Source organism: Quercus suber, unplaced genomic scaffold, assembly GCF_002906115.3.
Source record: "Quercus suber isolate HL8 unplaced genomic scaffold, Cork oak 2.0 scaffold_328, whole genome shotgun sequence".
Lineage (NCBI taxonomy): Eukaryota > Viridiplantae > Streptophyta > Magnoliopsida > Fagales > Fagaceae > Quercus > Quercus suber.
The window spans coordinates 762,574-784,116 of NW_027069781.1; the positions used below are offsets into that span (position 1 = coordinate 762,574).

Here is a 21,543-nt window from a genome sequence, read left to right on the forward strand (position 1 = left end):
TTTAGTGACTTTTATTATTATTATTATCATTATTTTAAAGGTAACTGTTAACTGACATCTTCAGTTTCCTTGTCATATGGTAAATGTTAGTGGGGGTATTTAGTTGCAGAATAGTAGCATCTGGAACCCCCAAATTTCTTATTTTAATTTTCTGTACTGTTTTTAAAGAGAGCATTTTACTACTTGGATTGCAGGGAAAGAGGGCAAAAGAAAAAACAGACATATTGTCCATTTTATTTTTTTGAGTGATCTGATGCTGTTGTACTTTTGGTTAGATTGTTATTGACATCATTCTTCCTTCTTCTGTGTCAACGTACTTGATGGTCTTTAAAGTTGTTTCTTGTTATATTTTAGTTCATTGTCGTCATAATAAGTGTGGAGAAGCAGAAGACAGGTTTAAACAATAAGATAGAGCTTTATAAGCCTTTTGGATTACACAATAAGAGTGCTAGTGACCTCAATCATCATACATTTAGAACAGTTGTGAACATGATTTTCAAGACACAATTGACATGATGTGAGTAATTTAGTCTTTTCCCTTTCTTTTTGTGCTTTTATCCCTTAATATTTTTATTGGTGTATATTTTTACTGTAATAAAGAAGTCCGCTACAATATGGAATACAATTAGTTTTAGAAGGTGCTTATGTTTTTATGGTCTTATTAAGCCTATGATTGAATTTGTTATAGGTTGCTTATGATTGTTTCTGTTCCCTTTCAATTCTTCCTCCCAAAAATTCTTTGCTTTGAGCATGACACCGAAAAATTGCTCTGGTGTTTTATTTCACCTACTGGTTGTAGTTCTCTTCTTCATAGTGGTTTGAGCATCATATACATTAACCACTTGAGGATGTCTTCTTTTATTTTGAGAAAGACTAATGATTACTACTTGCAAGCCAAAAAATTCTTTTGTTTTGTTACCGTTTTGTGAACTAGTTGACGAATACTTACTTCAGCTGTTCAGCAACAGTTGCCATCTGTGCTAAAGTAAAATGAACTTCAGATGATATATTGAGTTTGATCATGGAAACTAGAAATATGTTGCATTAGATTATGGAATCACAAACTTTTTGAACTACTCTTTGATTTGAAGCTTTGGGGCATTCATGGTTTCAGTCTGGGCTTTCCATCCTGTATACAAGTTTTCAGTACCTATGATAGATATTCTTACCAGTTACCAGGGTCTTGTATGTTTGCATAAGTATCTCCTTTTCCGCTGTTTCTTTCCACTGGAATTTTGTACCCTTTAATCTGTATTTTTGCAATCTGGATCCGGTAGACTTAGTTATTTTGGTATGTGCGAGCATGTGAGCGCGCTGTGCGGCCATGCCCGAGTGAACCTATTGTGACCTTCATTGCTAGACCAGCTCTTGACTAAAAGTCTAAAACCAGCTTCTATTTCTCATTCTTCTGTAGGATGGGAAAGAGGGAGTAACCAAGTAAAGACTTGACAAATTGATTGTTGCTTAATCGAATGGTCGCTATCTTTCCATTCCATTAATAGTTGCATTTATTTTCTCAAATGATTTGTTTATGGTCTTAAAAGGTCAATTACAAAAATCTTATCAAGTAAGACATTCATTTATTATATTTTTGAAATTCACTAATTATATTTATTGTCACCTCAGTTCATAAACATTTTATAATAGAATTTGTAGTAGTTTAGCATAGTTGTTAGAGCTATGCATGTTGGTTGGCTAATAATTAATGGAGATAGTGAATTTTGGCCTTATTGATGGTGACTTTTGGTTGCTTACCACGTGTAAATATCCTTATAGCTATTATTGTTTGGGCAATTTGAGTAATTTGTATTAGAGCAATGTCATGTCCATAACATTTTTACAACAAATTGTAGGTGGTAAGTTGTTTGTTCTAATTTAAATCAACTATTGATTTTTTTTTTTTTTTTTTTTTGCCTACTAATAACAACATACCTACCACTTAAGATTTGTTGTGAAAATATTATGGATATAGCATTTCTTTATATTATAAGATCAAAATTACTGCATTAATTCATTTTAACAAGGCATGTGATTGTTAAATAGATTGTTTGATTAATAGTACAAATAAGTTGTTGCCATACGGTGAGTTAGAGAAACTTTTCTCCAAATGAGTTTGAATGAAAATTCTCTTTCCTGCTCGTATTATTTGTCTGTTTTGGTTTTATTAATAAACTTCTGCCTGGTCTTTCAGTCTGGCTTCTCAAATAATAATAATAAGTTGCAGCAATAGTTGGTGCTAAGCAAGATTCCGAAATAAGATTGTTATTACCACATACTAGCCAATTAGTGTGGGTATTTTTTTCTTTGTATGTTCCTTTATTAGCAAGAATTTGGCTATACTTATTTGAAGTTAAGGGTAATTAATTTTATGGACAACTTAAATAGTAAATATGTTTATTTATTAAAAAATAAAACTAAAAGATTGGTTAATTACAATTGATACAGTTTTTATATTGGATTTAAATTTCCGAAATTTTATAACAATAGAAATTATATTTATTAAAATTAACAATCTAAATTAATGACAGCCATTGAGCTTTTTTTTTGGTGGGGGGGTGGGGGGGGACCAATTTAAATCTCTTAAAATCTCTTATTTTAAATTACTTAGTACAATTGTAAATCAAATAAGTAAAATGTGCATTTCATTGTCAAAAATCCACTGTCATAGTGTCATTACGTTGCATGTAATTAGCAATTCTCGAAAGGCTAGGGTAACACTTGTATTTAAAAAATAAGGACAAAGTTTGACTGGTTATAGCTTAATTCACTCAAAAAATTAATGTTGCTATATATTTTTAAAATATAACCATTCAATTACATGTTTTTTATGTTCTTAACACTCATGTCAAATTTTGTGCAAATCGAATGTTATTTACTATTCAATTCATAAACTTATTTTTTATACATAATTTTATACTACAAAAACTTAAAATTTAAACATTTGATTGATGACATAGTTATTGATCTTTGATCTACTAGAAATTTTACAAGCATGTAGGATTTAAAACAAGCATAAAGGATTTAAGAAGAACATGTCATTTAATAGTGGATTTGTTAAAATTCACATCTAATAAAAAGATATTAAGTGAAGTTATAGTTTTAAACTACAACTAAATCTGTTTTCAAATTTTGTCCAAAAAATAATTAATATTATAATTAAATAAATAAATTATTGTTATTATTAACGTCTCATTTATTATTCTCATTAAAGTTCNCTCGATTTTTTTTTCCCGAGAAACAATCAGATTTCTATGTATTTGTTTTTTTAACAAGCAATTTGAAAAAAAAAATATTGGTTTAATTGAAGTGAATGAGTTTCGTCGCTTAGTTTCATTTTTGTTTCGGAAATGTAATTTGAAGAATGATATTTATTTTGATTTGAATTTTTTTCCCGAGAAACAAACAGTTGTCTCTCTATATATATTTATTTCATTTTTAGCAAGTCTTCATTTTTTTTTTTAATTGAAGCAAGTGAGTTCCGGATCTTACGATTTCGGATCTGAAATGTAATTAGAAGAAAATTATATTTAATTTGATTTTCTCGGGAAACGAACATGTTTCTAGTGTTGAATTTTTACTGTAAATGTGTGAAAATTTTGTTAGTTAATTTTTTTTTTTTTGGTGGATTTGTGTGAATTAGGGATTCAAGTCTGGTTCGCATAGATTTGGAAGTACTAGAAGAGCAGTATTAGCGTTGAAATCGGATCCTCTCAAGCCTCGATTAGATCAGATCAGAAAGCAAGCTGAAGATCATCGATCTCTGGCTTTGGCATACGCGCACTATGCTCGAAAGCTCAAGCTTGAAAACACGAAACTCGTCAGGAACTTCACAGATCTGTCGAGGAACTACAGCGATCTTCTTGCGAAACAATCTTATCGTGCTTTGTTCGAAACCGATGCGGCCTCCATTGATGAATCGGTGTTGCGGCAATTCGAGAAGGAAGTGAAGGAGCGGATCAGAGCGACGAGGCAAGCGATTGCGGACGCGAAGGAGTCTTTCGATAATCAATTGAAGATCCAGAAGTTGAAGGACACGATTTTCGGATTGAATGAGCAGTTAACAAAGGCGAAGAAGCAAGGAGCTTTCTCGAGCTTGATTGCTGCGTATAACAATAGAAATTATATTTATTAAAATTAACAATCTAAATTAATGACAGCCATTGAGCTTTTTTTTTGGTGGGGGGGTGGGGGGGGACCAATTTAAATCTCTTAAAATCTCTTATTTTAAATTACTTAGTACAATTGTAAATCAAATAAGTAAAATGTGCATTTCATTGTCAAAAATCCACTGTCATAGTGTCATTACGTTGCATGTAATTAGCAATTCTCGAAAGGCTAGGGTAACACTTGTATTTAAAAAATAAGGACAAAGTTTGACTGGTTATAGCTTAATTCACTCAAAAAATTAATGTTGCTATATATTTTTAAAATATAACCATTCAATTACATGTTTTTTATGTTCTTAACACTCATGTCAAATTTTGTGCAAATCGAATGTTATTTACTATTCAATTCATAAACTTATTTTTTATACATAATTTTATACTACAAAAACTTAAAATTTAAACATTTGATTGATGACATAGTTATTGATCTTTGATCTACTAGAAATTTTACAAGCATGTAGGATTTAAAACAAGCATAAAGGATTTAAGAAGAACATGTCATTTAATAGTGGATTTGTTAAAATTCACATCTAATAAAAAGATATTAAGTGAAGTTATAGTTTTAAACTACAACTAAATCTGTTTTCAAATTTTGTCCAAAAAATAATTAATATTATAATTAAATAAATAAATTATTGTTATTATTAACGTCTCATTTATTATTCTCATTAAAGTTCTATTAGATATTGTTGGGTCCCAATTTTAGTCTTGTGTGAATTAAGAAAGCTTAACAATTTTAATCAATTCTCAAAAAATATTATCACCACAATTACCAAGCAAAATAGCAATCACACGGGATAAGCTTTGAATTAATTTACCATTATCAAATCAATTACAATATCTCTTGTGTATATCTCAAGACTTTAAAAATATTTAAATAAATTAAATAAATAAAATTTTTTTTTTAAAAAAACTCTACTTTTTTTTTTTTAATTTGCTCTCACATGCATCTCACTGCGCTCAGTGTGGTTTCTTCTTCAACGGCTCACTCCTGGCTGCTCTCTCTTTTTCTATTCACGTGACTAGCATTGGATGTGTTTTCTCTTCGTCTTTCTTCACTTTTCAACATTAAACAGAGTCTCACAAATTCTCCTTGATTTGTGCACTTTACAAAAACGTTGTCAACAAAACCCAAACCTTATTGTATCTCTCCTTGGGTTACCTCTCAAGCAAAAATCTCTTCTTCTTTTTTCCTCTCTTATTTCATGCTCTATTTTCTCTCTCCCCCATAGGGAGGATCCTTGGGCCAAAGCTATCAAATTCTTTATAGCATTATTTATTTATAAGACTTCAAGTTCCTATTTCTTTGTAGACAATAAATATAATACTTTTTTGACAGAGAATAGACTTTTCCTTCACACCAAGAAATAGTCTTTCCTTCTACATTAAAGAAACCTAAAAATAACCAAATTAAATTTCCCTTCTACAACTGGGAAACTTTCCAAGTCACAATTTAAATTTGAGGCAATTTCCTAACAGATATCTCCTCCTCATCAATTTTTCCACACTAGAGCAACCATCAAAGACACAATCAGCCTAGGATTAAGCATTGAACTACATAATTTTTTCTTTTGATAATATGGAAGGGTCTATATGTATGAGATAAATTATAAAATCTAATGAGATGTTAAGGAAGGTGAAATTTGATTTCTTTCTCCATTTCCAAATGCGCCATCATTTGTTGCAAAATTTAAAGGAGACTATTTTAAAGTAATAGATTCTCACAACAAATTTAGAAGTCAAATTAACCCCGTTAATCAAACCAAGTAAAAAACTGTTATTAACCATCCATACCTTTGCCAACATTTCTTGCTCTAACAGAACCTCTTAATCTGATAGCATGAATTATAGCTTTCTTATGACTACCACAAATAAAACACAATAATTTGGGTCACATTCCATCGATATATGTTCTTCTTTGTCAAAACTTAAAAGTCTATCATTTCTTAATAGCCACCAAATGTTTTTAGACTACCACACAATTTATGAACATATTATTGGGAATAAGTGTGACCTAAGTGGCAGAATAAAAGTTTTTTAGTTGTAGGATTATAAATTTGTGCAAAAGCGGATGCCAATTGGTGTATGTGAATGAAAGTCTTTTAGCTGTAGGATTATGTATTTGTGCAAAATTAATTATGCCGCTTGAATGGGATATGAGATATTCTTGAATTTTCAAAATTAAATATTCTTTCATCTTCCTTTATATAAAATACTAGTAGTATCATAGTATGCTAGTATGCTAGTGCGATACACAAATTAATTAAAAATTCTATATAATAGATATTTTCAAAATTTTAGTTAGCCACCTGAAATTTTAATGGAGTTTCACCTAAGATTAAATTATTAAAATGCAAACATATATTGAGCTACTTGGTGTATATAATGTGGATTTATTACATTAAAATACAAAACTATTAATAGATGATCAAAATAATTAAAATAAACTTTAAAAAATTTATTTTAAAATTCTTAACATTTTTTTAAATAGAATTTTAATTGAAGTAGAATTTTAAATTTCTCGAACCTAGCAATAGAGATTTACCTATATACTAAACTATTGTTGGAGTAGAATTTTAATTTTAATTTTGTAAGATAAAAATAAAATGCATAGGAGTGAGGGGAGGGTGGCAAGTGCACCCTATGCATCCAGGGCAATATAAAGGGAGATAGACACCAACCTGCTCACTAGTAGAGATGAGGGGGACTCAAACCCAAGACCTAAGTCTTGTTGGCCAAGGCCTGTCTACTAGACCACCCGCCACATTAGTGAATTTTTAAATTTCTTGAAACTTAGCTAATAGACTTTCACTTAAAATGAACTGGCCTAATTAATAAGAGTTTGATTCTAAAAAAGGAAGAAAAATTAATAAGAGTTTAATCATTTGTCATAGAAAGAAGATAGCCACTTGGCACAATCACGACTTTTGGGTCTTTCTTTTATTATGTTGTATATGATATTAGATGATAGCTGTGAGAGTGTTTTTTTTTTTTTTTAGCACTATGGCCCAAGGATCTTGGGCCGTGTGAGAGGTTCTTGGTGGACTGGGATCAATTCTCCGCAGCTAACGGGCTGTTTTAAGAATAGATTGGTGCACAGAACAAACTTCCTACAATTACAAACAACTAAAAAAAAAATATTCGTATTGAATGACATTTAACAGTAAAGGAAATGCATAATAAATGAAATATAATGCAAAGAACACATTAGGGATCCTCTAATTAGTGAGGTATGTTTCATTAGTTTCTTTTTAATTGTGATTACAAAGCTCACTAAGACATGATGCAAGGTTCAAATGAGTTCAAAAATTACAGACTTTGATAGCCATTCAAGCTTCAAAGACTTGCAAAGTTTGAATTCGTTGAATCCGAGCGTGTACTGTAGTGGCTGCCTCTGGGATACTGGGAACAGATTCCTCTGTTTTCCCTTTAGTTTTACAGAGTCTCTTCTCAATCTTTTGAAACTTTTGAGAAATGACTTTGAATGCCTTGACGAATAACCTAAGCATCCAGAATTGAATGCCCTATCCTTTTCCTTTCCCCCCTTTTTATAGCACAGCTTCAAGCTCCTGGGGGTACTACCGATTTTTCCTTTTTGCCCTTTGAAGTCGGTTCAGTGTCTGGTTGCTTCAGGATCATGTCGTTTCCCTTTTTCTCATAGTTCCTTTCTTTTTGTTGCGACCGAATGAAAGTCTCCCAGCTAGCTTCCCATTTCCAGATTTTCCGTTGGTTGACCTGAGGCGTTTTGGCTTTTGCTCCAGCTTTCCTAGTTGTACTTTTCCTTGTCTCTTTCTTCAAATGGTTGGAACCAAAGCTCCTGCATTTTTGCTTTGTACTTCCACTGTGTGCCTGAGTCATAAGGTCCGCGTGCCTTTTGTTTCTTTCCTCTCTTCAAATCTGCTTTAGTTTCACCCACGCGTCCAGGGATCCTCTGCCCCTGGTACTGCTTCTGGGCATCCCGACCCAATTCTTCCTTCTGGGCCTCCTTTGGCTTGCTGTTTCTTTTCATCTGTTTTCTTGGGCCCCTTTCTTCGTGGACCTCTGGATCGGATCCTCTGGGCTCCTTCCTTTTCTTTCTTTTCTTCTTCCTTTTCTTTATTGTGAGAACCCACCCTTTATTATTTCTCTCTCTCTCTTTTTTTTTTTTTTTTGTGTGAAATGGGCCCAAAGTCTTTTCCATCTCTTTTTTGGGCCTATTTGTGGCTATTTAATTATTTTACACCTCAACAATAGCTAACTAGGTCTGATCATCGTACATTCTCAAAAAAAAAAAAAAGATCCAATCATTATACCTCCATTTATACATTATATTAGATATGGCAACTAACTAACCCCCACCCCGAGTAATTATTTTGTACTCCAAGAGCAATGCTTCATCTTTTGACATAATAATAGGTTCTACTAATTAAATTCAAGTATAATAGTATCATTGTCATATTCAATGGTTCTCTTATTTTTTTTAGTCACTTTGGATGGTTTCAACGTCACATTAGATGGTACTCACTCTCTATCACTCTCTTTAAAAAAAATGTTAAATGAATTATTAACATAATTAGCTTTAAATGAAATTTTAATACTAAAATTTTCAATTAATTAAAAATATCTTCCAGTTAAAAGTTTTTTAATAAAATTTTTAAAAGATCTAATAAAAAATTAATTATTCATTTTTTTAGTAAATACTAAGATAATTTATATGCTCTCATTTATAGGGAGGACCATGTGAGCCAAAATGAGGTGGTCCTCCCATAGGAGTGAATAATTTTTTTAACCCAAGAGTTTGTATGTATACTTTAGCAAGAGTTTCTTACTGAATATTTAGTGGCTAGCACATTTACATTTTTATATGATGACATTTGGTGCATCTGGAACATAAAAATTTCTTCTTGAAGAATAAGTTTTTGATTTAGATGGTTATGTCAATCAATCTCTACTTTTGTTTCTCTCTATATTTTTTGAGATCCTTCTTACTTGTCATAGAACAGAAATTAAAATACTAAAAATTGGTAAAATTTACACTTTCAAACAAAGCCAATCCCTTAGACATTTGTCTTGCAAAATTTCCCATCCATCTGGTTCTGAAAAGCTTTGACAACAACAACAACTCTAGCAGTAGTGGCAGCCCTATTTGTATCCAGGCCTACCTTCTTTACCTGTTCATCCGCTCGGGGAAGGTTAATAGCTTTCTCTGCAGAATTACTAGCAGCCTGCAATTTTGTTACATAAAGCTTTATGTAACAAAGCTAGTGATAACAAGGAACATGACCATAATGAATCAATGGGATATAAACGTCAATAAATACCTAAACTACTCAAAGGACAGCATCAGTTAGTGTAGCAACCTATGCTGCAAATTGCGCCCACACAAAATGACAAAAGCATGATATCAAGATTAAGAATTTATTTTTGTAACATGCATCCATAAACCCAAATGAAAAAAAATCCAGTCTCAAAGTGTCTTTGCATCAAATCCAACTTCCCTTTTGATTAGGCTCTACACAAAAACATTATGGTCTTTTATGAAGGCTTCCCTAACTTCAATCTCATTACCATAAAGAAGTGCACAATCTTATGTGATAATACACAACTGACAATGCTGTTGTTAGAGCTTCAACATCAAGGTCCCCTGCTGCTCTGCCATCTAGAACATGTTGAATGCAAGGCCGAAAATATAGATATGAGACCCCCCTCTGAAATTTCAATAGCCTTCTACGTAGGAATAAGCCAATAACTGATGCTCTGACCACAACAACTGCCTTTGATTCTTCACTATCCACAACCACTTCACATGAGTTCTTCTGTGCATATAGGACCACAATACAGGTACAACAGTCCTGTCACATATGCCGTCTATGAAAAAGGGTAACAAAACAACACCAGTGACATTAAGGTTTTGTCGTTTTAATCTTTACGGTCAAAACGATTCTGATCCTTTTGAAAACCTTCACACGTGAGTAAATAGAAACAAGCACATGTGGGTTATGAGAATAGAGAGGAGCCAATCTATTTTTTGTTTTCGTTGGGTTAACATGAGAAAAAAACTACAAAAAAAAGTCGATTGCTTTTTGTTTTCATAAATTTTTTTTTTTTTTTTTTAATTCTTAAACCAATGACTTAGTACATTCCCAAAACTTTTCCCATTTTGTTTTTATACCTCACCTCCTAAACCGGTACGTACTAAAGTTAAATAAATTGTCAGGACTGAAACACGTCAAAATGTGTGGTTAAGATTTGGATGAGTAATCCTTTCAAAAAAAAAAAAGGATGAGTATTGTACCCACTAAAAAACGAAATGGTACCATAGAATGACCCTTGGATTTATCGCCTAAAATAACTTGTTATTTTATGGACCACTAATCACATTTTCTATAAAAACTATCCATCCATTTTATGGACCATTAATCACATTTTTTTAATAATGTAATTATAAAAAAATTAAAATATAAAAGTTGGAAAAGAAAACATTAAACACATGATATATTACAGTAGGTAAACATAAAATAATATTATGAGTTTTGAGTAGAACAAAGGCATTTTATGTGTGAAATTTAGTTGCATTTGAGAAGATGAATAACTGACACAGTTTGTATCCAAAAATATACATGCTAGATTTATTCCTGATCATAAGATTCACTTGGTCATGCTAGCTCCAAGCCTTCTCAACTTACTTTTGATGACATTGATAATATCCGAGTTAGATGAACTGGAGACATATTGACTTCACTTTTTATGTCTTCTTTTATATCAAACAAAATAAAGATATGAATGTATAATTTCGGTTAATTAAAACATAATAACAACCAAAAAAGGAAAATAGAGAGAAAGAAACCTTGTCTTAACATTGTTTAAAGAGAGATGTTGTAGGTTTTTATTGTTTCACATTTTTGTCCATCACGCTACTAACATTATTTTATTATCTACCATTTACAACTTGCTAAATTAAATAACCTTGATTCGGCTTTGAGGCAAGGAAGAAACTAATGCATTTATTTTTTTCATTGGGACTCGATTTTTAGACGTAGGTTTTATTTCATTTTATTGCTGAAGCAAATGAATAGAAATCATTTCAATTTCTTATATTTTAGGTATAACTAATTCTCATTCCTTGCATTGTCATCCTCTTAGTGTACCAAATGTGCCATAAAGTATACATTTATTTGGACCCATTCTAAAGCTTTTGATATGTCCTTTTCATAGCTAAGTTACCCTTTTGTAGGGACCTCGATATATATTTGGTGGATACTATGCAGCTATACTTTGAGCTCGAGAATATGGAAATTGTGTTACAATACAGAAGTATCATCCTCCTAGTGTATCAAATTGTGCAAATGAAATTGGATTTAGATCAAAAGAAAGAAATATCAAACATAAGCACTTTCGATTTTTGCCTAGGATGCCCGCACTAGAGGTGAGCGCAAGTAATACCTAACAAAGGATAGAAAATGCCACGTTACGTTTGTTGAATGCAGCTCTTGTCTAGTTGTCTCGCAGACAATCACGGCATAACTGGTGACATTATAGAATTGAAGGGCCCTAACACAATTATTATAAAGTATATGCACTTTACCAATGATTTTTATTGTTTTTTCAGAAGCAAAATGCTAGAGCTTCTGTTTCTAACACATCATGTGGGTGTAGCACACTTATTGCTGGTTGTGGACAATGGCTCTAAGCCACTAACCTAGTGATCACTTAACCCATCATGCCATACCATGCTTAAGCTTTCAACAATTTCAGAGAATGATTTCATCTGGGTAGAGAAATAATCTAGGCGTGATGAATGTTTACCTTATTGCTTTCAAGCCAGTTCAAACTCACCTATAAACCCCCTTTCTATGGCATAGTGTAGAAACTATTTCTTGGGAAAATTACATAAAAAGGCCCTCGTAATCTCATATTTCAGATTAAGGTTTAAGTTTTTAATTTGTTACTTAAAGTCTCAAGTTTATGAAATCGTTTCAAGTTTAAAACTTATGTTCATCTTCGTTATCCATCTTTGTTATTCTGGACAGTAACAAAATAGAGAAAAACAAGAAATAAAACTATTGAACATAGAGGGTAGAAAAACAAAATGATTGTCAGAAATTCAAAATTGACTTGGGTGCAGACACAAATTATATCAATCGTTTTCCCATTTTATATACTCCATTACTGCCCCACCATAACGAAAATGAATAACAAAGATGGAGAGTGACTCAATTGAATCAATTTCAAAATTCTGAGACTTTAATGGACAAAATTAAAATTTTTTGGAACCTAATATGAAACAAGCTTTAAAATGTTTGAGATATTTTATACTTTTTTCCCTATATTTATTTATTTTTGGCACACTGTCCCCAAATTGAAGGGAAGAAAAACCATCACTATAATGTAAAACAAAAGGCCATATTTACTTGTGATTTTGAACCAAATACACATATTTGCTATTGCCAATTTAACATTAACAAAGTAAAATCTAATTTAATGGTACCCCTTCTTGCCATGCCTGGTGACATTGTGCAACCATCCAATCCCTTTGAGTGCCTTGGAAATCTTGACAAGATTAGGCCTTCCCATTCCTAAGTTCATCTTCCCTGCTGAGAACTTCAAAGCCTGTAAGCAGCACAATTGCCCGTCCACTTCTTCCTCGTCCTCATCGTCGTCTTCATTGTACTCAACCCCGCTTTTCTTCCCCTTCTTTGTGTTGCTTTTCGCCTGCAGCTTGTTCGAGTCGGTCTCATATGTCTCCCAGAGCAAATCCATCCCTTCACCTCCTTCCACATTGTGTCTCTCCTCGAAAAGCTTGCATGCCAATGTCCTCCTCCACTCTTTCTCTTTTCTCATTGAACCAAAATTTCCAAGATTGGAACACAATGTTTCATAAGTCTCCACAACTGGTGAACTATTAGGAATCAAATTACCTTCACCTAGTCTTTGGGAGCTCACTTTGGTGTCATTTACTTTATTATGCACTGCATTGGATCCGCTTCTCATCAACGCGGTTGGTTTTTCTTTTCCCTCTTCTTCTTCAACTTTATAGGACTCTACGCCTTGTTGTTTGACTTCTTTCTCTTCTTTTTCTTCTTTTTCACCTAACATATTTTCTAACTCCTCCTTTTCTTGCAAAAAGCATTCTAATCTCTTTTCAACAGGTGCTTCAAGGACCGTTGAGCAAACTTCTTTGACTTCCAACTCCAGAACTTCATCTGGGTCCTCTCTAAATTCGAAACTTGACGTATCAAACACAATCTTATATACTTCAAATTCCTCAAATTGTTGGAAGTTTTCACTCTCATCATCCACTTTAGGCTGCAACACTTGTAAAACAGCTTGGTATGTTGTAACAAGAAAACCAACCTTGGAATATTCAGACAATTCAGAGTGAGAGTTTTCTTGGACAAGGTTTGGAGAGATCGTGAGAAGAACGAGGAGGAGGAGAAGAAAGGTGGTGATGAAGAGAGGAGAGAGGAAAGATAGGAGCTTGAGAAGATATGGGGAGAAGAAGATGAAGTAAGAGAAGTAAAGAGGGTGAGAGAGAATGACGAAACACATATGGAACAAGTCAGAGAGGAGAAGACTAGAGAATTCTGTCTTCTTGGAGGTGCTTGATGTGAAAGAAAACTCAGACATTTTCTCTCTTGGTTCTCTCTTCTAAAGAGAATGTGAAGGAATGGTTTGGAATGGAGATGAGTGAAACTTTTCTTCTTGTTTGTTTCTGTTATAGTAATGGAAGAGAAAAGTATGAAAATTGGATGTGAGAACGGCGTGAATAAAGGGGAGAGACTTAAGGAGAGTGAGAGAGAGACTAGACTAACTACCACCAGAAAGAAAAAGCTACTTTAGAAACATCATTGTTTCTTTCTTGTCTATCCATAACCACCATGTTTTCTTTTTCTTTTTCTTCTCTTTTTTTGTTTTGATTTGCATAAACGACCTACCAATTCCTATTTGATAATTGTATGGAATCCCATAAATTCAATTATATCCAAGGAACAACTTTTTAGGAAGTTTATACCATTAGATACAGAAATGGAAAATGTTGCAGCTTCATGTCGTACTGCTTGCTTTTTTCACATGAAAGAAATTGGGATTAAGGCTACTTGCTTTTTCTCATGAAAGAGATTGGGGTTTAAGGCTTAGTTGTTGGTTGTTGTATATACATTGAAGATGTGTAAATAACACTACACTTTCCACAGATAACAAACCATTTAAGGCATATCAGTCATCTAATTCTTTTGGTATGATTTTGCTTATAAAAATTAGAGGATTTTTTAACATGGTACATCATATCAAGACCTATTTGGCTAACAGACTCCCTGATTAGTGTCTGGCAATTATTTAGGGAAACCTCTTAATACAGTTTTGTTAACATGTTCTTGATGTTTAGAACTTTCTTAATCACTTTTATAAAAAATTATGCCCATTAATTAGCAAAAGTTTGATCTTTGGGCCAAAATTGAAAGTACTAGAGCAATCAAAGAATCAAGACCCTCAGTTTACAGCCCAAATTTCTCAAGGGGTGTGACATGTTTGAGATATGGACATTCCTCCAATCTTGCTTTCCCAACGGCCTGATTAAGTGCTAATGCGGTAACGCTATTGCCAAATTTGTCAAAACCTATTCAAATTTACTTTGAATTAGATAGGGACACCATCAAACGCATATACAAGAAGACAAAAACTACCTTCATTTACAACCCATCATATTAGCTTTTTACCGTTACTAGAAACTAGCTATAGCCGTTTATATGCTGATTACAACATAATTTCTAACATTAAAAATTTTATTTTGACTCCACCTAATCCAATAAATAACCATCCATTCATACTTTGAAAATTTTCAAGTATGATACGCTATTGTTTGTTAAAGTTGTTAAGTCTCATGTCAAATAACGATAACAAATAATAGAAAATTATTAAATACTCTAAAAATACCATAAATGCATACTCCTTCCTCTCACATGAATTATGGGTCTCATCATAAATTTAATTAGTAAGACTCACAGTTATGTGATAGTGGGAAGTACTCATTTATGGTACTCCAAAAGTACTTAATAGTTACCCACAAATAATTAATACTACCTCCATCCCATTTTTTTTGTCCTCTATTCCATTTTGAGATATCCCAAAATATTGTCATGTTTCTAAAATAAAAGTCATTAATTTACTAATATTCCTATTATACCCCTATTAATTTACTAATTCAATTTTTTGATAAATTTTTTTAAGGGTAGTTTTGGAAACTTATACATTTTTAAAAGATAGACAAAACAATAAATTATGTTCCCTTAAAAAATTTGACTTTTCAAACAGAACAAAAAAAAATGAGATGAAGGGAGTATAATATAGTTGGACTCAAATTCAGTGACTTAAACTTTTGGATTAACAAAAGATAGAGTCGCATCATGTTATATCAATGTCTTCATATATAACTCTTAATATCTATAAACCCAAAATCTGTATAAAAAAATATATATATCTAACTAGAAAAAAGAGGTGTGGGTGGCTCACATTTAGGAGAGTGATAATAGGAGACAAAGAGGTGAGTGAGGTGCTAGGAATGAAGATAGATAGCACATGGGAAGGCACTCATGGCCACTCAAGTGCTAGCCATGCATGCACCCCACGGTCCCTGGCTTTTTCACCTCTCAACGGTCCCACATGTCTGTTGCGACTCTTTTGGGTTTGTAATCAGGGTGTCAATGGAAGCTTTGGCAGATTTTCTTTCCCATATCATTTTGACGAGAGTATCAATGTCATCAATATACTTGGTCTATGTGAACAACTAAGTTCTCGTTTAGTATTATCCTATTATTGTAGGAATTAGTAAGACTTTTTGCGATATAGAGTTTTAATGGAAAAGATGTGTTTTGAGTGTATGACAAATTACAATAAATAGTGTGCTTCAAAGTTTTAGATTTATAAAGCAGGAGCGGTGAATCACTTATTTGTAGAGTTTTTTAATAAAAATTCCAAATTTCAACTTTAACCTTAAAGTTGTTAGCTTATCTCTTAAAATGTTTTAGCGAAATTTGCCAAACATTGGACCCCTCTAAAAGCAAACTAGAAAGGCCTTAAATCAGAGCTTCCACTATGTTTATGTTTGGAGAAATCAAGAATAAAGAGAGAAATAAAGAGGGTTGGAGGAAGCTGAGGGAGGGGGAAAGATCCCTTTGTTTGGTGGAGGAAAAGGGGAGGAGGGGGGTTGGGCAACCAACCAAATCCGTCCAAAAGTGGGTGGATTGGTAGGGGAGAGTTAAATTTCAATTTTGTTAGGTTAGTATTCTTTTTTAACCTCACTATATCGTATATACCAGTTAAATATAGTATAAGTAAACTAGATACAACCATGCTCTTCAGTACAAAAACAGGGCTGCACTATTTGTGCTTAAAAACGTATCCAATTATATAATACATTACAATTATAGAGTAGACGTTATAAGAAAAAATTTAACACACACACACCAGTTTATATATATATATATTTTTTTTTTCTTAAAGAAAAACATAATACAATCAAAACCCTTGCCAAAATTTTGATATCCTCCAACCTGCATCAAGCTTCCAGTTAGAATACCCAGAATTCCTTTGCAGCAGGTCTATTCACTATTTGATGCAGTTTTTTTAACGTAGCCCCTTTCTGGTTTGCTCCAATCCTCCTTCACCAGCATTTTGTCAACCTCGTTATCCTTGCACCAAGCCAGCAGTGCTCCTCAAACAGTTAAGCCATCTTTTCTTGTAAAGAAACTTGCTTATTCTCCAATACCACTCGAGTCCTTAATAAAAATGTCGTACCCAATGCACAAGTTCTTACTACTAAAGTGGTTGATAGGCAATCCAAACTCCAATTTCAGAGAAGCTGGGTCATGAGCAACCACTGTGACCATGGTAAACTAAACCACCACTTCAAAGAAAAGAGTTTAAGTTAATTGGAATGATTAACTTTCATTGAAACAGAGAAAACGGGTGCTGCTTAAAACAAACAGAACAAGTAACTGGAAAAAAAAAAAAAAAAAAAAAAAAAAAAACAAAAAAAACAAACCACATTACAAACAGTCTTAACACAATGATCAGAACAGCTTGAAAACTTCTTTTTACTTTATTGTTCCTTTTTTTGACTCTCTTCATCCCTACTACCAAACATTAAACCAAGTAAACATTATATTTTATTTGGATGGCAAGTACTTTATATCAAAAGCATAAGTCGGAGTTTCTAGTCTATAAACCACTCTAAAAAAATGGGGATAAAACCGTGTCAATCACCTCTCCTATACCTTATAAAAGTGGTAGTTTTGTGTATTGAGTACAACCTTTATAAAGCAAATTTCTTTACCTTGCTGCTTAATATAGATTTTACCCTTTCTTTTCTTCAGCATTTACAATAAGTTAAAGCAAAATTCTGCCGACANCCAATTTGTTAAATTGGTTGATTTATTTGTCAACTTTAATAGTGCATGTTCTTAATCTTGATCCTCTATGAAGTTTCTAATTTATGGATATAACTTTTTTTTTTTTTTTGGGATTTTTAGGAAAATGGAAGAGCAGAAACCAAAGGAACAGAGACCCAAAGCAAGCGAGAATAAGCCTATCATGACAGAGTGATATCTACTTGGGCTATCATGTTTTAAACGGGTTAGGATGCTAGATGTTTTAAGGACCATTATAAAGGTCGGTTATTACTTGTTTAAACCATGGTTATGACTTACTTGAATATGGATGTTAATTTGGTTTTGTAATGGTCTTTACTTGAATATGGATGGTAATGACTGCTTTTGAGCATGTAATGGTCTCTGCTTGAATATGGGTGTTATTTTATTTTTGTAATGGCCACAGTTCTTCTTTGAAGATATAATCCATTCACTTGTTTTCCACTCTCCCTTTAAAAAGTTCTTTGGCTTTCTCTTTGTTGTGGAATTATCTCTGGGACAGCTATTTGACTTAAAAAAGAGAAAGATTAAAGGTAGATGATTGTGCCTTTGTTTGTTAAGATGCTGAAATTGTCAACAATAGGCCCTACTTGTGATGATTATATGGAAGTCATTATAATCATTCCAGCATGGCTTTAAGGTGGGGTTGAGCTAAAGGAATGGGTCACACCCTATTTCAGTTTTGGTAGGTTCAGTTTCTTGTAAATGAGTCTGGGAAGTATAGTGATGCCACTCAAGCTATGGTGGATTAATAAATGCCCAAGTTTCCTTCGGATCCCAATTCCGATATGAGCCCTTGCCTCATTTGGCCATGCCGCTCTTGAAAGAATACCTATGGTTGAAAAGATAAACCCTAGACTAATAATATGATAACTCTATTGATCCAATTGTTGAATCAATTGAGACCTATAATAATTGTTAGAAGAAATAAAAGGGGTGCTCCATAAATTATTGTTTCTTTCATTAATGTATTGGATCTCACCAAGGGAAATTGACTCATTATTGCTTTTAAAAGTTCTGATTATTTTTCTAAATGTAGTGGCCTTGTCTTTTGATTTTCTCTATAAATAAAATACTGAAGAATTCATATTTTTGCTAGAAAAGTATTTGAAATATTAAGGAAACTAATAGCAAGTGCAAAATCCCCCCCCCCCCAAAAAAAAAGTTATATCCATAAATTAGAACTTCATAGAGGATCAAGATTAAGAACATGCACTGTTAAAGTTGACAAATAAATCAACCAATTTAACAAATTGGGCAAAAAAAAAAGCAATGTCCATATATGTGGATGTCGCATACTCCAAATAGGTTGTCTAACACATGCATTAATATTGACAACAAAACCAAGAACTTTAATGGATGTAGAGGGAACTGAACATTCAACACACACAGAGGGAGGAGATCCAAATGAAAAGGTTAATATTGGCATAAGACAATATATAAATATCTCACCAAACATATTTTTTATTGACTGCTCGTACATATTCACATGATAAATAAGTTGTTCTAACTATTCCAGAAATATAAGAATAAGCTAACTGCAAATACATATTTGCAATTTCATCCTATCAAATTTTATTTTACTGGGCCACCGTGTGAAGTCCAATTAAAGCAATAGTAGTATGGTTTTGAAGGTGCACTTATAAGTATCTAGGGTTAAAACAGGTTTAAATTTGGGTTTTCATTTTAAGCAGATGGCTAGTTTGTAACCAAGGGGCAGGCACAAAACCATAATTTCATTCAGGGATAGAATTAACCTAGCAAAATAGGTGAATATATGTGTGTGTGTGTGTGTTTGGGGGGGGTTGGACAGAATAGCAGTTTCTGCAACTCAAGTGTATTTTAGTAATTGAGTATAGACTTTAGAATGTTGAGACAGATTCTATTAATCTTTTATTACCTTACTGGGCTTAGAGTTCACTGGTCAAAGTAGGAGTCCAAATGCTACCAGTACAAAAAAGAGTCCTTATATATTTGTGCTCAATGTAGTCAAAGAAATGTGAGTTGAATAATAGAAAAACTTAGCATTTTGAGTATTGAGGAAAATTGATCATAGTGTGTTCTTTCTCCCTTGCAAAACGCCTTCCATTATGTCACTGTTTACATAACTGGCCACATGCTATTGTTCACAACTTGTATACATATTCAATCCCAGTTTCTTCTCACCGTTTTTGCAACCCGAAATCAAATATTTCCCCTTTCCTACCAAAACCAAATTAATCTTGAATCCTGACCCTTTTTTTCTTCTAAACTTACAAAACCTCAATCCACAAAATTCTCCCAATCTATCAGGGTGTCAGGTACTCATATCAGGCAAGAGATGAAGTGGGGATGGGATGAACTTCTTGTGTTAAAAAAGCAAGAAGTGAATAAGAAATACATATGGTAAAGCCCCTTTGTGTTGTAGATCTCTGCTTTAGTTGAACTTATAATATTTGTGAGGTGGACTTGAAAGAACAAACTAACGCATAAACCTAAAATCACAAGAATATACCAGAGTATGTTGCACCCTATATTATAATTTTTTAAAAAAAAAAAACCACAAGTTGGTGAGCCTCAACACAAAATTCAAGACTGAACCCAAAAGCAAAAATCTTAGAGGCAGACACTCATATGCATATATGTACGGACTTCGTTAAAAGGTACACTGAACAACAAAAAGTATCATGGAAAAAGGCAGAGACCCAGAGGGGCAGGGATGTAGCAGGGTATAAGGCACAGGAAGTGAGGAAACAATCAATAACAACACATTTTGGATAACTAAATAAAAATTTCTAGAAGATGCTGTCCTCGGCATTGCAGTACTCAGAGATCAAATGCAAATTATAAGAGAATAATCAATTTTAAGTGACCATTTATAACATTTTGAGACTAAAGCACTACAATGCCAATGATGAACATGACACTCATTTACTAGTTGTGAGGCAAATCCAAACACCAACGGTGGTTCCCACCATAGGCTTTGTTATCATGTATGGTTGAACCAACTCAGTTTCAATTTGGAAATCGGAAACCTTCTAATTAAAAAGAGTTTGTTTGATGTCAAAAGTTATCAAGACTCAGGCTATGAGTCATGTGATCCCTGTTCTGATGTAAATATCCATTCTGTTTAATTATTGAAGATGGACTCAACAACATAGACACAACAACAAACAACAAACAACAAACTTTATTCTAATTCACAAAGACTAAGTACTACACCCAAGCAATCCAATGACCCATGAGTGAATTTCCTTTACCAATCCAATGACCCATGAGTGAATTTCCTTTACCAATCCAATGTTGTTTATACTATAATTCCATATATAACATTCTCCCAAACCAGGTCCTATTTTCCAATATGTGCAGAGAGAGTGATTTTTTCCTTTCTGGAGAAAGCTATTTTCCACAAGGTGTTTATAAGTATCTAGGGTTAAAACAGGTTTAAATTTGGGTTTTCATTTTAAGCAGATGGCTAGTTTGTAACCAAGGGGCAGGCACAAAACCATAATTTCATTCAGGGATAGAATTAACCTAGCAAAATAGGTGAATATATGTGTGTGTGTGTGTGTTTGGGGGGGGTTGGACAGAATAGCAGTTTCTGCAACTCAAGTGTATTTTAGTAATTGAGTATAGACTTTAGAATGTTGAGACAGATTCTATTAATCTTTTATTACCTTACTGGGCTTAGAGTTCACTGGTCAAAGTAGGAGTCCAAATGCTACCAGTACAAAAAAGAGTCCTTATATATTTGTGCTCAATGTAGTCAAAGAAATGTGAGTTGAATAATAGAAAAACTTAGCATTTTGAGTATTGAGGAAAATTGATCATAGTGTGTTCTTTCTCCCTTGCAAAACGCCTTCCATTATGTCACTGTTTACATAACTGGCCACATGCTATTGTTCACAACTTGTATACATATTCAATCCCAGTTTCTTCTCACCGTTTTTGCAACCCGAAATCAAATATTTCCCCTTTCCTACCAAAACCAAATT

At 33.0% G+C, this 21,543-nt stretch overlaps 1 protein-coding gene across 1 annotated transcript; it reads right to left on the reverse strand.

Annotated features, from left to right (window-relative positions):
* Positions 1-12,534: 12,534 nt before the first annotated feature.
* LOC112020338 (uncharacterized) lies at positions 12,535-14,101 on the reverse strand. The gene has a single exon (XM_024052933.2). It carries the CDS (start codon positions 13,770-13,772, stop codon positions 12,624-12,626), a length of 1,149 nt encoding a protein of 382 aa, XP_023908701.1. The 5' UTR covers positions 13,773-14,101; the 3' UTR covers positions 12,535-12,623.
* Positions 14,102-21,543: the final 7,442 nt, after the last annotated feature.

Coding starts and splice junctions, on each gene's coding strand:
- LOC112020338 (XM_024052933.2), bottom strand. CDS start 13,772: ATGTCTGAGTTTTCTTTCACATCAAGCACCTCCAAGAAGACAGAATTC.